Genomic DNA, 25,179 nt, shown 5'->3' on the forward strand with positions numbered 1-25,179 from the left:
TCTGTACTCCCTCTCTTCCCTGGAAATAGGGGGAGAAAGAGAGAAAATGCTGATCGAGGTTTCGAAAAACGTTGAACCTCCTTATGTTGTTGAAACCCAAACCCTTTATGAGAACGCCAATGCCAGCCCCATTTTGCGCTATGTTGAAGTAAATACACGCAACTCAAAAATCTCTTGGATACAGCTTCCAAATGCAGGAATCCGCCCCAAAACGAATCTTGGTCTATTATCTCCCGTTTAAGCAGAGTAGGTCTGCTTGGGATCCATAGGGTACCTGCGGTAGAAACCATGTTAGAATTTGTTTCAGCTGGATCTAGAATGCGAGGACTTACGAAGGACCCAGCTCCTGGATGCTCAGGCTGGCGAGCCATTGACCCATATCGACGCTCTTCTCGAGGCTCTCGCCCTTGACGAGACCGGCGACGAAACCACCAGCGAAGGCGTCACCGGCACCGTTGGTGTCGGTGATCTTCTCCTTGGCGATGGCGTGGACGGGGAAGGACTTGACCTCGGCCTCGCCTTGGGTGGCGATGATGGTAGGCTCGGTGCCCTGGGTGATGACGACGACGCGCTTGCGCTTCTCGTTGGCCTTGGGCAGGTTGGCGATCTCCTTGGCGATGGCGGCCACGTCGGTGGGGTTGCACGACAGGCTGTGCGAGGTCGCGTAGGCCTCGGCCTCGGACTCGTTGCAGATCAGGTAGTCCCAGTACTTGGCCGACTCGTCCAGGGGGTCCTTGAAGAACTGGGCGATGAAGGGCGCCGACATGTTGACCATGAAGACCTTGTTGTTGGCAGCAGCCTCCTCACCAAGAGTCATGATGGCAGGGGGCAGACTGTGGTTCATCCATGTTAGATTTGCGACCAACTCGAGGCAATTCAACGGGATCTCGATAGTAGGTGATCAGTTAGACTTACCAGTGAAGTGGAAACCACCGACATAGTAGAAATCGGCGTTCTTGACCAGCTTCCAGATGTCGTCGCGCTTCAAGTGCTCGAGGTCGTAGTGGTTGGCAGCACCGAGATCGGTGCAGAGGAGCGGTTGTGGCCGGTGATGATGGCGCCGCAGCGGCCAGTGGGCTCCTTGGGGTCGACGCGGTACTCGACGCGCAGGCCAGCGGCCTTGACAGCATCGTGCAGAATGGCGGCGTACTTGTCGTCGCCGGCGCCACCGAGGTAGACGACACTGTTGGCGGGCAGGATGTACTGAGCACCGCGGGCCGTGTTCTGGGCGGCACCACCAGCGATGAGCTTGGCGTCGTAGTTGGTCAGCAGGTCCTCGTACAGGCCCTTGTGCTTCTCCTCGGCCAGGATGGCATCGTTGGCCTTGAGGCCGTACTTCTCGAGGAGAGCCTCGTCGCCCTTAGCTTGGATGTCTGCACGACGGGTCTTCTGTTAGCAATTGACACTTGCGAACATCCAATCGTTCCCCTTCCCCATTCCTGCTCCCGCCCCTCTATTCTCCATCGCCAACTTTGACAGGCGGGCACTAGATAAGGCCAATGGCAGCACCACGAGATCGTACTCACCAAGCAGAGGGTTCTCCAGGCAGAGGAGAGCGAATTCCTTGTGAGCGGCCATTGTAGCGAGGGATCTGAATTGCTGCTGTTTGGGTTTGGTGTAGTAGTGATGGTTACGGTGGGGGAAGAAATTGTAGGAGGGAGACCGTCTTATGGCGGGGTTGCTCAGATACAGAGTGGGGTGGTCGGGCCCTGACTGCAGGTGCTTGAGCAAACGCCCCTTATTGGCGGATACGGATGCGGACACGGAAGGTACCGCGCATCGGGCGGTCTTGCTGAGAAGAAGGAATTCGTAGCATGCCATTGCGATACGCCGTCAGCATGAAGCTGTGTGTGTGGCATAGATAGACGTATGTAGCGATGGTAGCATATACACTTGAACGGATCAGATGGGTGGAGGGCCGACCCCCAGGTTAATAACACACCGAACCGGTAGGCCAGATGAGACCCTGGTTACGTCAAGTGACTGGTAGCCGAATGGTACGATCGTGGGACATCATGCAACTTTCCCAAGCGCCGTAGGCAGTAGCTTCCTTTGCGCCGGGCAATCATCACCTGATAGGGGGAACTGGTTTTCATCTCATACGCAGCACGCGCGGCACCGTCTCATTACTGATTTCTACCAACTCATCGCGAACTTGGGTTTTTGGCCTCTTCTTGCCATCTTGATCTTATGCGGATGGCTCACCCGGTGTACGCCCGCCGTTCTATTCCCTGACGCATCACATAATACACGCAGCGCAGACGAACTTGACCCCGACCACAGCGCAAGGGGGGAATTGGGACGGAGCAGACATATAAACCAGAAGAAATTCGTGTTGATGCCAGGTACATTCCCATTGAGCCGTTTCTCATGACTAGCTCAATATCTGTACCTACAGATGCAAAGAGCAAGTAAAACTCCGTAGACCCCCAATTCGTTGCGCGATGAAAAACCACCGAAATGCCTTTTGTTGGAGAATCACCCTTAATCCTTGGTCTTCTGGGTACCACGCAGCAGACCCGTTCTGCGCGCAGCAATAAGACCAGCCTTTTGACCCTGTGCGGCGTACCGAGAGATGGTAGAAGCCTTACCGATATGTTGATGGTTACCCTAGAGAGGAGCGTGTCAGTGTCTACATCTAGAGCCTCGCAGAGCAGAAGAGGTCGGGAAAAACTTACACCACCGTGAGGATGGTCGACGGGGTTCATGGCAACACCACGAGTCTTGGGCCAGCTGTTGCGCTTGACGGCGAACTTGTGCTTGGCACGCGAAGCCTTCAGGAGAGGCTTGTCGGTACGGCCACCACCGGCGACGATACCAATCATACCACGAGAGCTGCTGGAGACAACCTTCTTGGCACCGGAGGGGAGCTTGATGCGGGTCTTGCCCTCATCGGGGTTGTGGCCGACAACGGTGATGTAGTTGCCGGAGGTGCGGCCCAGAGTGCCACGGTCACCGACCTTCTCCTCGACGTTGGAGACGACGGTACCCTCGGGCATGGAGCCCAGAGGCAGAACGTTACCGACGGTCAGAGCGGCGTTCTTGCCGGCGTAGACGAACTGGCCGGTGTACATACCCTCGTTGGCGATGAAGGTCTCGGTGATCTGCTTGAACTTGTAGGGGCTGCGGAAGACTACCTTGGCGAGGGGAGCACCTCGGCCAGGGTCGTGGACGATCTCCTTGATGACACCACGGACGTATCCATGACGCTCGGCGAAGTCGAGAGATCGGAACTTGGCAGGGGACTTGCGCAAGTGGCTGTTGGAGGCTGTAGAGAAAAAGAACGAGGTTAGCAACCGGGCCAAGTTGAATGTGCGTGTGTGCAATCCCATGCGTCTCTTCTGCCGTGTCGCGGTTTCTCTTGCTTGCACTCCCGAAAATCCTTCGACTGCCCGACAATGGCTATGCGTTCCATGGCTGCCGCAAGTGCAGTCATCTCCATGCCCCGACCCCCAAAATATTTCGTGTGCTCGAGTCGAATTTGGCGATGACCATGTTGCTGGATGACGGGAAAGAAAGTCGAGGCGATGACTTACTGAAGATGCCTCCCTGGCCCTTTCTCTGGTTACGAATCACGCGACCCATTTTGACGGTCTATTGGGCGTAATTCGATGTCGTGGTGGTGTTGGGGGAGATGAATTGCAATCTTGAAGAATTGCAGACTGGAGGCCGAAAATTAACACCACACAGCTGGACAATTTTCTCGCATTTGGTGCAAGGTTAGCAGAATTGTGTGGGCAAAGTACCTACCAGGCAATTGATTGGGGGATTCAGATAGTGCCAAATGGCCCGTGCTTATCTGTCGACCCTAATTCAGTTTTCTGCCTGTTTGCTGCCCTGAACTTCAGGCCAACAATTATCGGGCCAAAGTGGGGCGGGGCTTTGCTTTTTTCTTGAGTGTGGCTGGTGCATTCAATAAGCCACATCTGACTTGGACAAGAAAACCTTCGACAAGACGCAGACGCGCTTCCAGATCTGAAGTGATGGATCTGCTTGATTGATTGATTGATGCAGGGGGTGGGGCCTGGCTTCCTTCCTTGCTTTAACGTACCTACGAAGTCACTCTGGACAGCAGGTCGCCTCCCAAATCTTGAAGAACAGACTTGATATGGATTCACTTGCGATAAATCTGAATCGAGTATGCAGATATGTACCTACGTAGTCTCATAAATTCCAGATAGACATAAATAGATAGCCGGATTGGCGGTGTAATGCTTGAGCCGCTGCCAGAGTACCTCCAGGCTTGTACTCCTGCTGTACAGGCCAGAAAAAGAACAACGCGCCGCGCAAGAGAATCGCCAACGTCCAACAACCTTTAAATCGTATCCCACCCTCTGCGAATCTTGCTGTCTTACTGTTGTTGCTGGCCTTGTAATTCTTCCCGGTTGTACTATTTCATCCTCAATTGTAATCTTCTTTCTTCATCTTCACAGCTCAGCTTCCATTTGTGCACTTACTTTTTCTGCATTTGGCAACAAGCAAACCACAACACCCTTCCGTCCAATCTCGCCCTCCATCTCCCTTTCGTACCAGGACCACATCACATAAGCCCCCATCAATACAACAACAGTCGCAATGGGGAAAGTCGCTGCCGATTTTCAGAAGATCGTCCAGGAAGGTGTGTGTGATCGAGCCGAGCACCTCGGTTTTTCTCAGCCACAAAGCGAACGACTCGACTAACTTTAGCCCTCCAAAGGACGCGAGCGCAAGAAGAACGAGGCTCTTGCGGCCAAGATCTTCGGCAAAAATGACCGTCGCCAGAGCGCACCTCTGAAGACTACAACTGGTGGCTCTCTCGCCAGCCGAGCCGGAGTCAAGAAGGTACCGACCGCCCCGACGATGCATTGCTTGGTCGCAGACTCCGACCTACGAAACGAAGATCGATACTGACAAACGGTCCTCCCTTGATAGAGAGTATCCTCCGTGGCACGTTTACCCGCCGGCGACATCAACGGCGAATGGATACACGACCTGCACGGTTCGCGCTCGACGCCCAACCTCCGCGCCGCGGCCCAGAACCAGCCGAAGCCCAACTCGCTCGCGGCCCGTCTCCACGCGCCCGGCACAAGGGCCCCCTCGGGCCCGGCCGCGCAAGCCGGCGGCCGCAACGCGCGCGCGGCCAAGGTCGCTAATGCCTTCTCGCGCTCCCTCAACACCCCCGCCGCCGTGCCGCAGATGAACATCCAGAACGCCCCCGCGGCGCCCCGGGGCTTGACGATTCGCGGACTGGCGGGCCCCTACGCGGTCATGGCCCAGAACTTTGCGCCCGGCACGACGGCCGCCGATATCGAGAGCGCGATGACGCCTGTGGGCGGGCTGGTGCAGAGCTGTAAAATCATCAAGACACACCCCCTCGTTATTGCCGAGATTGTGTTTGAGAGCCGCGAGGGCGCCGAGCTGGCCATTGCCACATTTAACAACCAGACTGTACGTTCCACTACTGGCTCTCGTTGCATTTATCTCTACTTCTACTTGAGAGAGCACAAAGGCTAATAACAGATTCTTTTTAGGCCGATGGTCGCATTCTACATGTCTACATGAAGCCCGGCGGCGGCCCTTCCATACCGACTGGCCCTCGTAACAGTGGCCTGCGTCACCAGGAGGCGCGGCCTGGGAACAACACCGTGGTCATCGACGGGTCACTGGGCTTTGACGACGGCATGGATACCTCGGATACCGGCTACAGTGACGGGTCTGGCAGTGCTAAGGGCCTGTATAGTGACCGGCTCGTCTCTAATGGAAACTCCAACCGACGTGGAAGGGGCTTCAGCTCCCGAGGCCGCAACGGCCGCTGACCCCAGTGTTGTGCAAGTCGTCTGGACAGGCGATACAGGGATGGCGCGTTATGCTTTTTTGGGGGACTAGCAAATGATGGCAAGCCGCGAACTCCAGAGAATGCTTGTTAACCAGTTCTGGGTCTGGTGGGGAGGACATGGCATTCCGGGCCACACATATCCCCCGACGTTTCTGCTCGAAAGGCGGGCAAACCCGATGTCTTTGGTGGAAGGATGCTCATAGTTTGGCGGGAAAGGAGCGTGCCTTTCTCCGCCTTGAATATGAGCGAGAAGGCACTGTACAGTAGTAGGGCAAGAGGCGTTGTTTCCTCCGATCCCCAGGTTGGCAGGATGATATGGTATCTTTGGGGAGGGATGCTCGAGTACCGACCGGCCGGGAATTTACCTCCTCCACCTTAACCCTTTACTCGCCGCCCCTTACAGAAGAAGGCCATCTTGACTAGCGGCGAAAGCGTAATATACTACATGATACCCCACACGATAGGTGCGGATCCCGAACCTAACTATGGCAATCTTGATAAGTGTGTATACTGCCATCCATCTTGGTTGAGCTGAAACCCAAATCAACCAAGACATAACGTCGAGCAGCGTTCTCTGGAAACCCGGGGTAAATTGGTGGAGTGTGCGCCAGCAGACCTGTGGAAATACCACAAAGGCAAAGAAAGATGCAGCTTGCTATGCGAGGTCATGACGGAGCTATTGCCGTGGCGATAATCTCCACGATGTCTCGCGAATATACTCCGTATTAGCAGCGTCATCATCTGCACGAGTGATAAGTGCAGCAGGGTATGGCCGATATTTTCCGAGACTGACGGGAAGCTCTTCTATGAGAAGGGGTCCGAGCAGGAAAAGCTGGCTCTGGTATCACAAACCGAATCATCGTCAATTATGTAGGATAAGGGTGCAGTAGCCATATAGGTACAGCAGCAAGCAGACTGATGTGAGATTTGGCAGGTCCATGATATCTGAGCGTCTTCACGGGGGTTAAGTTACTACAGGGTGTCTCCATCGTAGAGTTTATAGATAACGAACGCCGCACTTGTTCGCACATAGGCAGGTAGTCGAATCGTAGGTATTATTAGTCATTCTGCGTAGCGTAGCGCGACGCCAGACGTCGAAGGGGAGACAGGGCCAAGCCAATAGAAGGTTTTTGGCACTGGTCGTTCGGCTTCCGTGAGGGTTCACACGCACACAAGCGCACGACACAAGATTCAGGGGTTTCGGTCCCTTACTTTCACATGGCAATTGATGGTTTTGTGCGGCCGTGTTTTACGTTACGTTGAGAAACCGATGGTGGGTGGTTACGCACTTGTGGATGAGCTACGTTGGACTGCACGTTCCCGCCGGTGGCTGCTTATTGTATTTCCTGGTTATCGGTGGGTGACCGTGGTGGCTTTCAAACAGTATGCACGTAAGCGCTGGGGCTCTTGGTTGACGAGAACCCGAGGGGGGATGGGGGGATGCAGCATACGTAGGAGGAAGGGAGGCAGACGAGAGAGAGAGATCCAAGCACGATGGGAGGGTGGGCGACCTTCCAATAGTGCATTGATTTATAGATAGATCATGTGAACCAGATGAACGGCGCGTTCGTCTGGCATGAGACGGCGGCATGTCAATGGCATATACGGGATATGCAGAAGAATAAGAAGAAGGAAAAGAAGGGCAAGAAGCTTAGAAAGAAGATTCGTCGAAGCATCCCATACCCGGTACAAGGTATTTGCATTTGCATGCATGAGCCCCGGGATGCCATCTCTCTCTCTCGCCTCACAGACAAGAAGACTGCGCAGGGCGAAACTCTGAGAGAGGAGGCAGAAATTCTGAAACGCAGTTGCCGCCCAAGATAAGGTGGTGCTTGCTCAACAAAAAGATTGAAATGTCGAAGCCTATGCGTGTTTTAATAACTTCGATACCACGACATCTCCGGCATCCCGCCGCAGATGGGAAGTCAGGGCCGACGTGTTGCTTGGCGATAGGTCCATGTTGGCCTACTAGCTCTCCCGAGAACAAAACTCTGGCACGTCTCAAGATGCTAAGGTTTGAGATGTTCGAATCCCGAATTCAAGGGCCCCGTCCGCTAACGGGGAAGTCCCGACACTTATCAGCGTGCTCGAGTAGAAACAGAGAGGAAGGAACAGTGGTGTGTTATCGTGTGGAATATCAATCGTGTTAAGATGTTCGATGCATGAACACGATGGGGCTTGTTTGGAAAGCTTCCATGATCGAACCTGCTGCCCCATCCTGCGCTTGGCAAACATCTAACATGGTCTCTCTTCAGATGTTTTCAATGCTAAATGCAACCCGACGACGCTCCACCTGGATTGGGAGCGAGCCGGCTAGGTACTGATTTGTTTTCTGTTTTACATTTCTACATACACCACGGCTGATAGCTGCTGGCCCTTTGATCACTGGACCAGCCAGACGCGTTACGTACCTCTCCCCCTGGCCGCCAGGCTATTTGGCTGGTGACATAAGCTTTTAAGGCGCGTTCCCACCGAACCGACAAGGGCCATGCCTGCTTGGCGCTGGAGACAGGAGTGACAAGACCAGAGATCTCGACCGGCTTCTTTCTGAGCCTCTGCTTGGCCGGTAGCAGTGTACAGTAAGTAGGTTAGCCACGTATAGTTGCACAATCTTATGATCGCCCTGGGAATTTGCATTTTCTTAGCAGACGCCGTGCTCATCATCTCCATCGGGGCGGGAAATGCTATTGTCTCGTCACGACGCCAAAACACGATACAGACTCAGCCTCCTCCGTGGGCGTGGGCGTGGGCGCTTCACAAAAAAAGGCGTGTGGTGTGTGGTGTGGTCTGGTGGATATTCCACTTTGGTTTCGAACGTGATGAGGCTCTTTTCGTTCAATTTCACTGCTGCTAGTCCGTCCGTGAGGTCCTCCTTATTATTATCTCCTCCCGTGCTCTGTGCTTGTGCTTGCTCTGTGCTCGTTGCCCAGACAGAAAGTCAGGACTCCCTCACACACACACCACTTCGATCGTCCCATTTTCCCCATTGCCTAATTGGGACGTGTGTCGTCAATAAGATTTTATTAGGTCGGCCTGATGGTTGGATCGGTGCTGTCGGTAATTAATTACATTTTGCGCGGCCGTCCATCCCAGCTCGACTCGAGGTTTCTGGTTCTGGCGCTGGCATCTGGGCCAATATCCAAATATACACACCCCTCCTTTCCCATCCCGTCCAGTTCCCATTTCATCAATTAATTCAATTGATCCTCCCCATACTTCTCTTGCTCTTCGCTTTCCTTGCTACTGCACAACTACCTCCGGCTGCTTCTCGGCTGCTGCTGTCTCGTGCTATACTACTGCCATCCGGCTTCTTGTTTCTTTTTCCTTTTTTTCTATAATCCCGTCAACGTCGATGCCAATTGCAATTGCACCGTCGCGTCGACCCGGAGCTCTCTCTCTTTCATTGCCCTGCAGTCTCTCGTTTTTTGGCGTGTTGCAGAACCGGCTGTTACCCGCATAGACGGTAACACCGACTTAACTTAATTATTACAAACGGCGCACCCAAACTGCCTGTCGCCTCCGTCATCCCCGTTTCCTTTTGGACATTTGCCTACTATCGCGCGCCTCAACTGGCCAACCCTTTTCTTTCTCTTTTTTCCACCATGGCCGACATTGCGAGTCCACCGATCCAACCGTCCGCCTCTACCATTGATACAACCAACCAAGCCCTACCCGGCCGTGGCGCTAAGATCAGCATACCCGCGTCGGCTATCGCGATGCCCGCCAACACAAATAACGCAAACGGCAGCCGCCTTCGCCACCAGCTCGGCCTGGTCACACCCAGCCCCGTCAACCAGAATGGCAGCTTCGAGTTCGACCGAGTCCTCAAGGCTGGCTACGTACAGAGGCGCACACAGAAGACTAAGGTAAACACAGAGCAACTCCCTTAAAACGGACTGAAATGCGTGGTCGAAGCTGCAGCGCCTAACCTATTTTGGTGTGTTTTTTTAGGCATGGAAATCCGTCTACCTGGTCCTGCGACCCAATGCGCTGTCGGTCTACAAGTCGGACAACGAGAGCAAGCTACGCCACAAGCTCGACCTGTCGGAGCTGTCGGCCGTCACCCTGCTCAAGGACCCCAAGGGGAAGCGCCACAACCTCTTTGGCCTCTTCTCGCCCGCCAAGAACTTCCACTTCGAGGCGCCGAGCGCCAAGGACGCGCAGGAATGGATCGACCTCATACGAAAGGACGCCAGGATAGAAGAGGAGGAGGAAGAGATGTTCCTAGCCAGCCCCATCATCCGCAGGCAGTCGTACGCGGCCGTGGGCGTGTTGAGCGGCAACACCTCGGGCCTGCTACGAGACCCGCCTCGCCAGTCGAGCTCGCCGGAGCCCGAAGCCATGAGACGCTTGCCCACGTCGTCGCACCGGAGAACGTCTAATACGATGGAATCGTCCGGCCTCTCTGGCAACGAGCTGGTCTCACACTCGGATTTCTCCGATTCCGAGAACTACCCACGAATCGGGACCTCTATCGAAAACCTGGCTGGCCGGTCCCCATCGGCATCGGCCGTCCATATTGGATCGGACGCCCGACCAGGTCTCGGAGAGCGGAACCTGAGCCAGGTCAGCGGGATCAACATCGAAAACGACCCCGACCGCGTGGTGTGGCAGGGCTGGCTGCACTTCCTGAAGAACAAGCACGGCGTCAAGCAGTGGAAGAAGTGCTGGGCCGTCTTGCGCCCGCGCAACATTATTCTCTACAAGGATGAGTCCGAGTACACGGCGGCATTCATTATGGCCCTCTCGGGCATTGTTAACGTGGTGGACATCGACCCGGTCAGCAAGACCAAGGCGCACTGCCTGCAGATCATCACCGACGAGAAGAGCTATCGCTTCTGCGCACACGACGAGGAGAGCTTGGTGCAGTGCCTGGGCGCCTTCAAGAGCCTGCTCTCGAAACGGAAGGACCTCCAGGCGCGTGCTGCTACTAGCTCCGGCAGCGGCGCAGCACCACAACAGCAGAAGTAAAAAGTTGGAGTTAGGAACCGAACCGAACCTGATAGGGACAGACCTAATAGTAGTATGGGAGTGGTGGTAAAGGGACAGAAGACTGCAGGCGAGAGTGGAAGAAACAAAACATGATACCCAGGTGATGAAGCTGTGTAAGTAATAATACCAGCTGGTGGATGGAAACAGATAGGCAGGCAGGCGCCCGGCCGGCGCCGGAGAATACCCCCGAATATTGCACGCGGATGATTTTTATATCTAGACAGGAAGAGAAGGGAGCATGACGCGGACTAGGAATGCCGGGTGCACACCTTGTACAAAGCTCATGTCTTACGACGTTACGAACAACATAACACAGAAGAAGCAAGAAGAAAATACAAAGTACATAACACTGACTTGGCTACATGCGGTCCGGTAATGGTGAATTATCGTGGTGATATCTACAACTCTCGTTCTCTGGAAGCTGCGCAGCTCCTCCCTCTGTGACTGTCCGGGATTGTAGAGAGCGCATCCCGCTTTACGTAGATTTCTCACGTGCAATCCAGATGTGCAGCAAAATGTCATTTTCCAAATACGGAATGTCAAATTTGAGATCTCGGCCACTGCTCCGCGGGACATCTCGCTCATAGCCCTATCGGAGCGGCGGATCGCCGCACGTAGTTGTACGTATGAGGAAGGAGGGCTATCTGTGTTTGATTTGCGCCGTAGCGGCCGCACTCCCCCCCCAGATTCCCAAACTTGGCGGTAATGCACATCATACTCCTGGGCTGCGACGATCGTTTTTCTTGGTCTTTCTCCAACATCTGCAAGTGTCGTACGAAGGGAAGTATTCCAGCCAAGAATTTCTTCTAGTGTCGCCAAGGCTTTACCAGGTGTACACACTTCTTATGTGCATGTATGCATCCTCGTTAATACGAAGAACTCTGTCTCCTGAGCGAGGACGTTGGACATTTGACGCCGTCGCGTGGCTTTCCACGGTCCGAATTTTGGGACTTCTTGATTCTATTCTCTAAAGTCTCTTCTTGGTTGCCTTTGCCTCACTTCTCTTTTTTTTGTGTCTGTCTTTTTTTTCTATTCTTGTGGTCGTATTTGCAGCCTTCTATCTCCGGGTCCCTAATTTGTTTCAATGGGGACGACTCGCTTAGGGGACACAACAAACCACTTGTCGATCTGAGCTTTCCGCTTCCGGTTCAGTTCAGGTACAACGGCATGTGGTAGGTATGGGGTTCAGCGCGCCCAGGTTCGGGCAAGCCGTGATACAGTCATATTCGGGAGGGGAGTCGGGGGCAGGGGGGTGTGTGCTCAGTGGTGGGTGGTGACACGGCAACGAGCAGGGGGGTTAGAGGGACTGAACGAAAAAGCGGGGGAAATAACCTCTTTGAAATGTTACGTTCAGGTCCGAATACTGACTGGGCTTGTGGCTGGCCCAGCCAGCGGCGGCGTTCATGTTTCTCGTAAGTGTAACGTTCATCTTTTACCTTCTATTTCATATAGCGGCTGCTGCTAGGTTAAACAGGCAATGTCCTCTTCTAATAATAACGGTGCAGATACTCCACACTAAGAGGTAATCTTCCCTATCCGACATGCGGAAAGAAGAAAAAAGACCAATCATCATCATCAGCGGACAGCCACACGCTCACCCATCCCAGTCAGCCAGTCAGCCCGTCCCTGAGACCTTGTTTGAGAAAAGTACGGGACGGAACCCACACACCACACCCCTTCAATCCCCAACTTCAATTTTGACCAAAGCCCATTCTGCCATTCATTCAATTTGATTGGTGGTTTGGTTGGCTGGGCTGGGCTGGCAAAGCTGGCTGGCCGAGCGTGTTCGGTGTCACCCACGTCCAATCACGAGGCTCCGAGGGGTCGTATGGCGAGGTCATTGTGCATGGGCAGGCACATACTTGCACACGCTCACACTCTCGGTCGTTTACTCTGCACCCCTGACCAATATGGCTTTTCAGCCTTTCCCGTATTGGCACCTGCCTTTTAGTAGTGGTGGTAGGGTGGTGTGTGTGTGTGTGATATGCCGACATCAGGTATCCATCCGCAAGGAACGGGATAGCGTGAAGAAAGGAAAAGATCCCTACTCTTTTTCATGTCATGGCTTTGCTGTTCCTGGGCAACTGATTCGTCCACGACTGCGAGAGAGGCGATTTCTTGGCATTTCTCTCTCTCTCTCTCTCGGGGGAAGACGGCCACCTCCTCTTAGTAGCATGGTCAGAAGTCTAATATAGCTGATCGGCGAACGAGGGCTGGCCTATTGGACTGACTTGCTATGCACATCGCGTTTTGAAACGATGTCGCTTCCATCTCCTCCCATCGCCTCCCTTTCATGGGAGGCAAAATGTGATAATTGGAGGTTCATTATAGTGATGTAAGTTCACCTAACCTTAGGGTTCGGGACCATTGGCTGGAGTTTCCTTGAAGTTGTTCGTTCACCCGTCCAGTTAGAGGCGAGTATCTATCTATCGCTTCCGGTATATACGGTAGTGGGCAGGGCAGGGGGTTCGGTGCCTTATTAAGACTTCCTTTCCGCTCGGCCTATCACACTCACATATACATACATCATACCCAGATCCTACGGGCCAGGGAAAATGTCTTGGGTATAGTGGCCACTTATTAGTGGCAAGGCAGGCGGCTATCTCATGAGTCCCTCTTCGTAACATGAATGACCTGTTTTTTTTTTTTTTTGCTTACTTGCTTGGCCCGGCCATTATTTATGTGTGCCCTCTCCTCCTGTTTGTTCACCGAACAAAAGAACCTATGACTTGGGGTCTTGCTGCCAGCTCCCATGCTTGACGTCTTTAATATATCACCAGGCTCTTGTTCCATCCTCGCTCGTTCCCACGACCCGGCCCTCATGCCGCTCTGCCACACATAGGACTATCCAACCTGATTAAAACAAAACCGATCAGATAGTCTATAGGAACCACTGGTTGCTTTGTGAGCGACAAGTGTGAGTACCGCCTTGACTTGAATGGATGGTCAGTACACTTATAAACCCCGACCTTAGATCTCAACTGCTCCCCTCCTATATTCATCGTCTATATCCACGATACATATTCAACAATCATATATTAACCTCTCGCTGTATTCACTATCTCTAGTTTCTCGCTCAACTTAATATATAAATCGTCTATTGATTTGTTTTTGAGAGCTCTCGCTTTCTGTCTACTACCTATCGCTACTCTACCCTCATCTTCAACCCTGTTGCGCACCTTGTTTCAGGGGGATGAAAGCATAATCGTCTCTTCTAATTCCATAACTCCTACTCTTCCGCCATCTGGCTCTCTACTCCTTTGCTATTCTTTGAGCCAGACAAAAACAACATCATTATGAGACTCTCATGTCTCTTCGCCCTCGCCGGCACGGCGATGGCAGCAGTGGCCACCACAGCCGCCGCCGCAGCCGATCAGCAGCAGATCCAGCTCCCGCTCCACACGCAAAGCCGCTGGATCCTGGACGCCAGCGGCGCGCGCGTGAAAATGCGCTGCATCAACTGGGCCGGCCACGGCGAGGCCAACGTGCCCGAGGGCCTGCACAAGGCGTCCGTCGCGTCCATCGCCGACTTCGTGCGGGACCAGGGCTTCAACTGCGTGCGCCTGACCTACTCGATCGACCACGCCCTGGACCCGCGCGTGCGCGTCGCGGACTCAGTTCGCGGCCGCCGCTAATGCGTCGGGGGTGCAGGCGGAGACGATGGAGGGGGTTTATGCGGCGGTCGCGGCGAAGAATCCGGGGCTGGCGCAGGGGACGCGGGAGGAGGTGTTTGGGGCGGTTATTAAGGCGTTGTGGGAACGGGGGGTTGTTACTTTGTTGGATAATCATGTGTCCAAGGCGAGCTGGTGCTGTAAGTTTCTTATCAATCTCTTTTTCTTTCGAGTTCTTCCTTCTCCTCGTCACGACGAGCAACCTGGTTTGTTCGTTCTCCGTCAAGGTCTTACTACCTCGCACCATGCGTGATCCAAGTTCTCGGCTGGAGGAGTGAGTCGCGAGCGCATGGCACTGGAACTACTCATGAGAAATGGGAAGAAGGGGAGGGGGAATGATACCTCCTAGAATCACCTGCTAACCGAGCTTCCTCCACACGTTCCAGGCAACCTTGACGACGGCAACGGCTGGTGGGACAAGGCCCAAGGCTACAACGACCTGAACAGCCGCTTCTTCGACACGGACAAATGGCTCGACGGCCTCAGCGCCATGGCGACCTGGGCCAAGACGCAACCGGGGGTCGCCGCCATGTCCCTGCGCAACGAGCTGCGCCAGATCCCCGTCATCCAGGGCCTGAACGACGACTGGTACGACTTCGTGACGCAGGGCGCGCAGCGCGTCCACGCCGCGAACCCGGACGTGCTCATCGTCATCGGCGGCTCGCAGTCCGCGACGGACCTGAGCATGCTCAAGGTGCGGGACCTCGACGTCTCGGGCTGGCCGGGCAAGCACGTCTGGGAGATGCACGCGTACTCCTTCACCGTGACCTTTCCGCGGATCGGCGGGTGCGACTTCGTGAAAGGCGAGTACGGGTGGTGGGACGGGTTCGTCTTAGAACAAGACCGGGCCTGGACCGCGCCGCTCATCGTCTCCGAGTTCGGGGTCGGCATGCAGGGCGGGCCCAACCACGGCGGCATCAGCGACAAGGACAACGAGTACCTCGAGTGCATCGTCGACTGGATGCGCGGTAACGACGCGGACTGGGCCCTCTGGGCGCTGCAGGGGACGTACTACATCCGCGAGGGCCAGGCCGACTACGACGAGGGCTGGGGGCTGCTGAACAAGGACTGGAACGGGGTGCGGAACGAGCAGTTCTTGCCGCTCATTGCGGATCTGTTCAAGGTTACGCAGGGGCCTTGAGCTGGAGAGGAGAGGGGGCAGGGAGAGGAACGGCGGCGGGCGGAGAGAAATAGGCGTTGGTGGCGTTGGCGGCAGCAGATATATCTCCGTTTTTGACGTACAGTTGAAGCTGATCAGATACCTGTTCCTTGGCATTTAGCGTTCACGCAATATACACACCAAGTAAACCCCTATACGTGTTCCTTAGTTGACGAAAACAAGCCACCGAATAATACGCAGATGTCAGCCATCCCAATAAAACAATAAATCTAAGATAACCTCCGTTGACTCTAATCTCGTACAAATTATGCCTGTCTTGTTGCATAGTAGTTCAAGGAGGGCAGACAGGCTCTTCTGGAGCTGTCGTTTTCCATGAATGAACAAGCCCAGGCGACCATAGTAATTAAGCAAATAGACACACAGGTCGTGCGTGTCCCGAAATACAACCAGTTCCCACCCCTAACGCCGCCAGTATATTCTTGTGTCCCTTGTCTTGTCTTGCCCCTCACTTATTCCAACTGGAAGTACTGGTCGTCGAACTGGTCCATATCCCCGTCCGGCATAAATAAATCGTTGAAGCTGTTCTCGCCCATGCCACCCATGCCGCTCCCATCGCCCAGGTTGAGGTCGAGGTCCATATTGTCGCCGCCAGCCGAGTCGAGGTCGAACAAGGAATCGATATTGGCGCTACTGTCGGCCGCATTGTTATCCCCTCCACCAATAGTAGTAGCAGGCTGCGCCGGTGCCGGTGCTGGAGGAGCCGTGCTCTGAGGAACGGCCGCCGCCGGAGCTGCTCCGGCTCCTTGGACTCCAGCCCCTGCGTTATTCGCGTCCGCAGGGGGTGGCGGCCCCGCCGCGCTGCCGAAGTTGTCCAGTACCAGCAAGTCGTTGCCGCCGCCACCTCCGTTTTGAGGAGTAGAATTGGCGAAGGAGCTGAGGTCGAAGTCCTGCATCGGTGCCGGGGGCGCGTTCTGTGAAGGCCCGTCCCCCGGGGTAGGCGCCAGCGTGAACTCCATGTTGGTGAAGTTGAGCTCGCCGCCCGTCATGTCGGCCATGGCCGCACCACCCGTTGGCATGCCGTCCATGGGATGGTCTGGCGCGGTTGGAGGAGCTGGAGCAGGTGGCTGCTGTTGAGGGGCGGGAGCAGCCTTCGCAGCGACAGCAGCAGGAGGAGGTACGGGTGTAACTTTTCCCGTGGGCGGCGTTGGCTTGGGAGACTGCTTGATCGAAGGCGATGCTCGTGCTGCCGCTCCTATGGGGCCTGCCGCCTTCATGGCGGCCGGAGGAACACGCGGAGAGACTGTAGGCAGAGGCGGCTTTACGTCGCCGCCAGACGTGAGGTCGACGACGTCGGCGGCCAGGCCCATGCCCATGTCGGGGAAGGGGGCGACGCGATTGGTCTCCTCCTTGACCTCGAAGCCCATGTTGGGGTTCACGGTGTGGGCCGCGGTGGAGGGCATCTCCAGCATCACGGCGGCCGGCTGCTTGACGTCTTCCATCATGGGGGCCGGTGGAGCCACGGGCTGTGGCGACGGCTCGGGTTCAGGGATGGGCATGCGGGCTTCTTGCAGCTTCTCCAGGTCCCGTAGCAAGACCGCCTTTGCCCTTGTCTGCCAATAAACATGAGTATCTTGATTGACGGCCAGCATGGAGAGTAAAAAGGAAAAAGCAGAATTACGATTTCGCTCTCGAGGTCATCCAGGGCGTGGTGGTAGGCCTTCATGGTATCTCTCATCTTAACGTTAATAGCCCCAGCCGTACTGGACACGCTCCTGGGGCCATTTTTATGTGAGGCTTTGAGAGCCTTGCCCGTATTCACTAGCTATATTTCGGCCAGTTTGAAGGTCAGAAGGGTGAATTTAACTTGATAGTCGCCTGCCCCAGGCTGCACTTACGCATTCATTAAATGTCTGCTGCAGGACATCTAACGGATCCTTGGGTTGCTGTGCAGCAGCCATGTTGGAGATATCGCTAGTCCGAATGGCAAGGGATGGTTGGAAAGAGGCGGCGTCAGGGTTCACCATCCGGAAGAGATATATAGATCGTGTCGCAAACAGGAAAGGAAAAAAGACGGCCTAATGCCTACTAGCAGACCTCATGCAGGAATTGAACGTAGGGCAGGAACAAAGCAGATTCAAAGACAAGGCGTCATGTTTGACACATGGGAGTTTGGGGGTTCTGGAACTGGAGGTTCGATATATTCACTGCAGGGACGGATTCTGACCTAAAGTCTAAAGCTGGGCGCATGTGGACCGTGCGTGGTGCATTCCCAAACCAGAGGCTGACTTGACTGGGCCTACGATTTGACAGATAGAGCCTGTGCAAGTGTGAGATCGGGACGATTGCTTCATTTTATGTACGACGTTTCCTAGATCACCAAAAATAAGTAGCTGGCAGCGTTACCTAAAAGAAGGACATTGTCCTATGCAATACGTCCATCATACTCCGATTGAACGAACTTTATTGATAAAAATTCAAATACACCTATTTTAAACTAATGTTAAAAAGTGACAAGTACATATCATCATTTAATCTTTCAAGTGTTTCTTACACATACCTGACTTATATACCTGCCACCGAGTCCATCATGTCTATCAAAACCCGATTCCTTGTCATTTCCGACACTCATGGCCAGCTGTTTGACCTCAAAGAAGCGCAACAGGCCAATGCAGACGTGGTCATACATTGTGGTGATTTGACCGAAGAGTCCAAAATCGACGAGTTCCGTACCACACTTGATCTGCTGCGTCAACTCCCTGCGCCCTTGAAGCTCGTCATCTCTGGCAACCACGATCTGACCCTGGATGAGCCCGCCTTCAAGAAGAGACTCTCAGAAGCGACACAGATCCTCGAGCCTGAGCTTGTAACGAGAAACTTCGGATCACCCGGTGAGCCCAGGCAGCTTTTTGAGCAGGCCAAAGATGCAGGCATCGTATTGCTGGACGAGGGCAACCACGGGTTCGTACTAGGGAACGGGGCGCTCCTGCGAGTCTACACAAGTCCATTTACTCAATCGCTGGGCGGGTGGGCCTTTCAGTATGCTCCGGGAGAAGAGCATGACTTCGCCATTGCTGACGATACTCAGGTCGTCATTACACATGGCCCGCCGCATGGAATCATGGACTACACCGATTCGAAGCAAAGGGGCCGGCTGCCCCCAGCTCTTTGGCGCCATAGCCCGAGCGAAACCTTTGCTTCATTGCTTCGGCCACATTCACGAGGGCTGGGGCAGCAAGCTGGTGTCCTGGAGGGACCCTCCTCCTATCATCGAGAGCGAGCAGCAGCAGCCTCCGTCGCACTTTACTCATATCGACAACAGCCAGTCGGTGGTTATTGATAAGTTGTCTAACCTGACAAAGGGCAAGTTTGATGACGCAGATATGGCCAAGCTTAAACTCGAAAGAGCGCAAGCCTATGCACGCAAAGGTTATTGCAGCACAAGCCACTGCTCCGGTGACCCTCATCCACTCCGTCCAGGCTCGCAGACTTTATTTGTCAACGCAGCCATCGAAGGAAGGGATGACAGCCTACCCACGCAGCCACCCTGGATTGTTGACATCGAGTTGCCAAAGGCCGCTGGATTAAGCCATGACCCAGAATTCACTACTGGTTGAAGCAGCAATCCCACTGAAATATGCCTGGCTTGGCTTCGGCATGGACGATAGAGGCAGGCAGTATACTCCAACAGATAGGCAGCCGTAAAGGGTAGTCCTGGCAGTTGGGAGAGCAAGACTACCACCCTTGCTGGTGGGCATGAAGTGTGATCTGGATGCTCCTCGGAATACCGCAGTCCGTGCTTACCAGGGCTGCCTGGCCGTGCCCAGGGCCCACGCCGATCCCAGGACGTTGATCGATTTGTCGATTAAGGCTGTTGTAAGTACGTGACTGGCTTACTGAGATTAATAGAGAAACCATTTGAAAAGGCAAATACGATTACCCAACCAGGTCAGCCCATTATGGCCATTGACCAATCCGGCCACCTTTCATGATGCTAATCACGCCATACCAAGGCGCGAGGCACAGTACCAGTTTGCCGGGGGGTTAAGCGACCGATATTGCCGTCCATCCCATCCCAAACCGACGGGTGTCTTGGCCCAGCTTGGAGCTGCAAGCCCCGATTTGCATGTTCTACTACGTAGCAAGGTTTGCGGGTGGTTTTCATGTTTGCTTGAACGTTATAAGATGAGGACAACTTTGCGATGCCGAGACAAGACGATGTTGGTCTAGCAATGCTTGTCATTGCCATAGCACGCGCTTGCGGGCGGTGATAGGTACTGTAGGCAGCCAGAAACGGAGGCGCTTGCTGGGCTCCTCCTCATCCTTCCCGTGTTAAGGAAGCAGACTACCAAGTGTGGCCGCCCCGCTTTCTGCTTCCTATCCGAGACGGGATGAACCAGTCACAGGAGCAGGGTGGCTGTGACGAGACTGGCCTCAACCTGTCTTCATTGGATCAGTCATGGGCTGTGCACAGGAAAGGAATGCAAGCACGTAGGCACGTAGGGGGAAGATGCCAGTTGTGCTCGAAACTGTTGCCATCTGCTGCTAGGACGCATTAGACAAGTCATAATTGCAGCTGCTGGTTGGAAATAGCCTGCGAACCGTCGTGTGTTGCACAACCCCCTACCCCCTAACATACTACGGCATCGTGGGGGATGATGTAACAAGAGGTCAAATGCTCACCTGCCTGATTCGAGATTGGTCGTCTTTATTCTGCTGGTCTGCCTGCCCTCCAAAACTTGATCCGAACATTATTCAGACTGATGACTCTGACCGAGCGATGGCGGGCAGCACTGGCCGTGGGCAGGCGGGCGGACAGACAGGCAATGCAAGGCAAGGCAAGGCAGTGTGTGAAGAATAATGCACGAGTGCGGGCGGCATGGCATGCCATCTGAATTAGATGGGACGGGAACAGACAGGACGAGATGCAATTCGAAGGTTGGCGGCTTACAGACCAGCAGTTGGACCCTGTTGCTCCACTTTGCATGCATTAATGTCAGCTGTGAGTGGGCACGACGGGTTTCTGGGTCGGAGATGGGAGAAAGACGGACGAGGGTTGTCGCTTGTACAGGCCAAGGCTCGATAGTTATTGGGGGAGGTATCTTTTGGCTGGCACGACTACGAGAGATCGACTTGGGTGATATCGACCATGCTAAGACGACAGGCCAGCCAGGTACAACACGGAGTACTCAATGTACTTCATTTGAGGTATGTAGAGCAGCTATGTTGGCCAGTAGGTAGTCATAGAACTGTAGAGGTAGATGGAACTTCGAAGTAGAAGCAATCAAGGGCCCAGCCAGACGCCAATCAATGCCATGCCCACCTTCTGGGGACCGCAACTCTAGCAGCGCAGGCCGGCCAGTCAAAGCCAAGCTAAGCAGCATCCCAGCAAGCAGCAGCGGACAAGCAAGACAAAGGGTTGACGGGTGACTGGTGACTGAGGGAAGCCAGCCCAAGACAAATCGAACGAACGAACGATTGAACGAACTGGACACCACACACGCCGTGCGCCCGCCGCCGTCCCTCCCACTTGGATACTACACAACAACCTTTCGGCAGAGCCCCCCGTTCCCGTTTGCATTCTCCTCCTCCATCATCTTGGATCGGTAGAAGTTTAGAGGCTTATTATCGCCGGTGCGTGTGCGTGTTGAAAAAAATCTCGGGGGACTCCTCCTTTCAAGGCAGTTTCCTTACTCTTTTTTTCTTCCTCCTCTCGTCTCCCATCTCCTCTGTCGATTGATTGATTGATTGTTCGTCGTCAACTTTCCTCTCTCTCTCTCTCTTCTCTCTGCTTAGCTCTGTTTCCCTTATCGGATCATCTCTCCATCTTCAGCGGTCATTTTCCACAAGAGCCACCTCTCTGTTCTCTTGTGCCTCTCTCTCACACACTCGCGCGCGTCCGCCTGCTCGAAAGACCAGATCCTCGCCTTCGACGTTTTCCTGTCGCATTTCTCCGACGCCTGCAGGGACCCGGTATTCTCACATATCGCATCCCTCCTTCGAAGCTTTGCGTCGATCCGGCATTTACGGTTCGCATTTCTCTCGGCTACGAGGTCCCGCGCAAGTGAGCCTTTCTCCGATTTTGGTCGATATCCCTACTTATTAGCTACGCATTTACGAATTTCGAGCGAAAAGACGTATTCATCACCCATCACCGTTACGCTGCTTCAGACGAGGTCTTGAGCTGTCTCTTGTCATACCTGTTCAACCCTGGCTTCTTTGGAAAACATTCGTCGCAATCTACTTTGAGGATTTCGAAAGCGACCGTCCTAGACATTGCATCTGCCACGCGCGAACCTCTCCTACACTGTTACATTTGGCCAAGTATCGTCGTTAGACAGCACCTACTCCTGTTGCTTGCTTTCGAGAAACCCCTTGGCTTCTTGACAAGCTTCCCAGCTTCTCAGCAAGTCGTCGAGCAGTCGCAATACAAAAAGGCCACCACTTTTTTCGACTTTCAGCATCCCGAAAAACGTCATCATGGCTGACAACGGTCCTTCGGCTGCAGCTTCGCTGCCTCCCCCGCCGCAGCCCAACGCGGGAGCTCCTGGGTTTGAGAACGGCCAGAACGGCCAGGGCAACAACCCGCACATGCCTCCCCCCACCGTTGCATATCCCCCCAACAACAACCCCATCCCCACGGCGATCACTTCGCCCATGTCCGGGGACCAGAGCGGCATGATGTCTCCCTCTAGCGGCGGACCCTTCCCTCGACGTGCGGCACCCGAGCCTAATAAGCGAGCGCTATATGTTGGTGGGCTTGACCCTCGCGTGACGGAGGATGTGTTGCGCCAGATCTTTGAGACAACCGGCCATGTTCAGGGTGTTAAGATTATTCCCGACAAGAACGTGAGTTAATGCCATGCATGATTAATGTTTATTCTGAGCGCAACAATAGCTAACATTGCCTATTGCAGCAAAAGGGTTACAACTACGGCTTCGTCGAGTACGACGACCCAGGTGCTGCTGAGCGTGCGATGCAGACACTGAACGGTCGTCGTGTTCACCAATCTGTAAGTGGTCTAGGCACCTGTTATACAGACCACAATGGCTGACTCAATCTTAGGAAATCCGAGTGAACTGGGCCTACCAGTCCAACACTTCGAACAAGGAGGACACATCCAGCCACTTCCACATCTTTGTTGGTGATCTCTCCAACGAAGTCAACGACGAGGTTCTTATGCAGGCATTCTCGGCCTTTGGCACCGTCTCGGAAGCCCGTGTTATGTGGGACATGAAGACCGGTCGTTCTCGCGGATACGGTTTCGTCGCTTTCCGTGACCGCACTGATGCTGAAAAAGCTCTGAGCTCCATGGATGGCGAGTGGCTGGGTTCCCGTGCGATCCGATGCAACTGGGCCAACCAGAAGGGCCAGCCTTCGATCGCACAGCAGCAAGCCATGGCTGCCATGGGCATGACCCCCACGACGCCTTACGGCCATCACCATTTCCCGACCCATGGTATTCAAAGCTACGATATGATCGTGAACCAGACCCCGGCATGGCAGACGACCGTCTATGTTGGCAACCTGACCCCCTACACCACCCAGAACGATCTCGTTCCTCTGTTCTCCAATTTCGGATATGTCACGGAGTCAAGATTCCAGGCAGACCGCGGTTTTGCGTTCATTAAGATGGACACGCACGAGAACGCTGCCATGTCCATTTGCCAGCTGAATGGGTACAACGTGAACGGAAGACCCCTGAAGTGCAGTGTAAGTCATGCATCATTTACAATACGCGTGAAGGCACCGCTAACACGAGACTAGTGGGGCAAGGACAAGACTCCTAGCGCAGGAGGAGCCGGAGGAGGCTTCGATCCTTCGCAGCAGGCCTATAGCCCCCAAAGCGCCCAGGCTCCCGGCCCCTACCCTGGTACCCCTTCGACCTACTTCCCCCAGTATGGTAGTAAGTACAATCTGCTAGAGATTTTCTGTCTGTTCCCTCGTTTACTAACAGTGCTCTAGCCCAATTCGGTGGTCAGCAGCAAGGCTATGCCGGGCCCCCAGCCCAATCGCCAGCCGCTTACGGAGGCCAGCCCCCATGGGGTACGCTGGCCCTCCTAGCGCTGGGGGTTACGGACGCGGCCAGCAGGCGCCGAACCAGCAGTGGCAGCAGGCACCTCCGGCCCAGAACTTCAACAACGGTTTCGCAGGTTACCAGGGTTAATCAAACCCCGAAAAGCTGTAGAAGTGAGATCTCCCTTGGTCTCTTTCCTACCAGCTCGGCATCCGTGGTTGCCACAGCGATAAAGGAGACGCCAGATGCCTTTTACGTACGCGTGGCTCCTCCAATATTTCTACAACCTCCACAGCGGGCACGCAATAAGGCATGCGATTTTCTAGCAATGATGAGAAAATGGGATTTCAGGGTGTCGGTAATTTTCAATTGTGTTTCTGACAAGACTGCCGCTGCCACCTTGCTCGCGTAGATGGGCGGCAGCGGCTTTTCATGTTTTCTTACGTTTCTACTCTCGGGGGCTACAGAGAATCGTCTATCGTTCTAAAAGTTCTGGGCTTTCTCTTTTACTTTATTTCCCACACTCATCTCCGTCTCGCTTTTCTTGATACCTCTCTGCATTTCTGTGGATACAGCTGAAACGATGTTATGTCAAGAATGAGTGCGTTAAAAACAAGCGCTGCCTTTTTATTACGATATGCGGTCTCCTGTTGCATTTTTTATCTTTCTCTTTCTTGGTTCGGCGAACAAGGGATGAAATCAGTCCTTGTCAATGGCTGGCACGGGTTTACTGTTTTTTATTATTTAACGATATCTTGATTGATTGATCCGCAAAGCTCGCCATGATAGGGCACGGAGACGGAGGAGGAAGTACCTGTGGCGAAACCTACCTATGCAGGATCTTCTCAGGTGGCGCCAGTGAGTGAGTGAGTGAAAGAATTCCATAAAGGCTTCAAGCTTGGAAGAGGGGAACTGGCTGTTTCTGGCAGCCAGTCGGTCGGCCCATGAAAGAGTAGAGATATTCCAGACCAAAAAGTGCGAGGTGGAAATCGAAAAAATGATGAAGCCAACCAACAAGCCAGTCCAGCCTATTCCTTGATCCTGAGAGGATATCTAGAAACCATGCATCGCCTGTCTCCTTGATTGTCGCAACCCAATATCATGGCTGGTATCTTGTAGAGGTGTGCTCTGGCGTCATTTGCTGACCAGGACTAGGGCCAGGACCAGGGGGGACGGACGCTGAGTGATTGGGCAGCAGCGTGGGCCGTGTATCATGCCCAACTGGGCTGGAACTGGAAGGCTGGTGTGGCCGTTCTCGACAACAGTTGCAGCGCTCGCTATCATGAGGTGGGATTCATGGATGGGATCGTCATATAGATGCCCATAAGGAATACGGTAGAGCTGCAATTTTTGAAATTGAAAAGGTATCGAATGCGCGCCGATTGCCGAGGGAATGAGTCGATATTCCTTTTTCCCTTTCTTGGCGATACTGTTATTTGTGCTTAGGTAATTCCCTAAGGTGGGTACGTAGGTATATACTGCCTCTTTGGAGTCGTCAGTATGGAGAGCGAGCATATTTAGGTGATGTTCACCCAATACAATACGAGGCCGCGAATGCGTGGATGG

General features: G+C 54.1%; 8 protein-coding genes across 8 annotated transcripts; 5 read left to right on the forward strand and 3 right to left on the reverse strand.

Moving 5' to 3' along the window:
* Positions 1 to 237: 237 nt before the first annotated feature.
* On the reverse strand, positions 238 to 1,821 carry PG997_005249 (adenosine kinase; the record flags this gene model as incomplete). The annotated part of the gene is made up of 5 exons (XM_066809564.1): positions 238 to 274; positions 333 to 833; positions 912 to 964; positions 1,018 to 1,373; positions 1,527 to 1,821. The coding sequence occupies 5 exons, from the start codon at positions 1,819 to 1,821 to the stop codon at positions 238 to 240; spliced, it is 1,242 nt and encodes a 413-aa protein (XP_066673182.1).
* Positions 1,822 to 2,484: 663 nt separating this feature from the next.
* Positions 2,485 to 3,585, reverse strand: PG997_005250 (60S ribosomal protein uL2; the record flags this gene model as incomplete). The annotated part of the gene is made up of 3 exons (XM_066809565.1): positions 2,485 to 2,610; positions 2,679 to 3,268; positions 3,537 to 3,585. The coding sequence occupies 3 exons, from the start codon at positions 3,583 to 3,585 to the stop codon at positions 2,485 to 2,487; spliced, it is 765 nt and encodes a 254-aa protein (XP_066673183.1).
* A 990-nt stretch (positions 3,586 to 4,575) lies between these two features.
* On the forward strand, positions 4,576 to 5,795 carry PG997_005251 (uncharacterized protein; the record flags this gene model as incomplete). Its single annotated transcript, XM_066809566.1, has 4 exons — positions 4,576 to 4,620; positions 4,687 to 4,821; positions 4,912 to 5,427; positions 5,511 to 5,795. The coding sequence occupies 4 exons, from the start codon at positions 4,576 to 4,578 to the stop codon at positions 5,793 to 5,795; spliced, it is 981 nt and encodes a 326-aa protein (XP_066673184.1).
* A 3,622-nt stretch (positions 5,796 to 9,417) lies between these two features.
* On the forward strand, positions 9,418 to 10,786 carry PG997_005252 (PH domain-containing protein; the record flags this gene model as incomplete). The annotated part of the gene is made up of 2 exons (XM_066809567.1): positions 9,418 to 9,681; positions 9,767 to 10,786. 2 exons carry the CDS (start codon positions 9,418 to 9,420, stop codon positions 10,784 to 10,786), a joined length of 1,284 nt encoding a protein of 427 aa, XP_066673185.1.
* A 3,317-nt stretch (positions 10,787 to 14,103) lies between these two features.
* On the forward strand, positions 14,104 to 15,619 carry PG997_005253 (family 5 glycoside hydrolase; the record flags this gene model as incomplete). The annotated part of the gene is made up of 3 exons (XM_066809568.1): positions 14,104 to 14,424; positions 14,459 to 14,618; positions 14,865 to 15,619. The coding sequence occupies 3 exons, from the start codon at positions 14,104 to 14,106 to the stop codon at positions 15,617 to 15,619; spliced, it is 1,236 nt and encodes a 411-aa protein (XP_066673186.1).
* Positions 15,620 to 16,107: 488 nt separating this feature from the next.
* On the reverse strand, positions 16,108 to 17,622 carry PG997_005254 (uncharacterized protein; the record flags this gene model as incomplete). Its single annotated transcript, XM_066809569.1, has 3 exons — positions 16,108 to 17,208; positions 17,277 to 17,420; positions 17,494 to 17,622. The coding sequence occupies 3 exons, from the start codon at positions 17,620 to 17,622 to the stop codon at positions 16,108 to 16,110; spliced, it is 1,374 nt and encodes a 457-aa protein (XP_066673187.1).
* Positions 17,623 to 18,185: 563 nt separating this feature from the next.
* On the forward strand, positions 18,186 to 19,212 carry PG997_005255 (uncharacterized protein; the record flags this gene model as incomplete). Its single annotated transcript, XM_066809570.1, has 2 exons — positions 18,186 to 18,634; positions 18,684 to 19,212. 2 exons carry the CDS (start codon positions 18,186 to 18,188, stop codon positions 19,210 to 19,212), a joined length of 978 nt encoding a protein of 325 aa, XP_066673188.1.
* Positions 19,213 to 22,075: 2,863 nt separating this feature from the next.
* Positions 22,076 to 23,763, forward strand: PG997_005256 (uncharacterized protein; the record flags this gene model as incomplete). Its single annotated transcript, XM_066809571.1, has 6 exons — positions 22,076 to 22,444; positions 22,513 to 22,608; positions 22,662 to 23,309; positions 23,364 to 23,502; positions 23,562 to 23,573; positions 23,633 to 23,763. The coding sequence occupies 6 exons, from the start codon at positions 22,076 to 22,078 to the stop codon at positions 23,761 to 23,763; spliced, it is 1,395 nt and encodes a 464-aa protein (XP_066673189.1).
* Between the last annotated feature and the right edge of the window lie 1,416 nt (positions 23,764 to 25,179).

Source organism: Apiospora hydei (genome assembly GCF_038363865.1).
Source record: "Apiospora hydei strain CBS 114990 chromosome Unknown utg000004l_segment0_segment0, whole genome shotgun sequence".
Classification (NCBI taxonomy): Eukaryota; Fungi; Ascomycota; class Sordariomycetes; order Amphisphaeriales; family Apiosporaceae; genus Apiospora; species Apiospora hydei.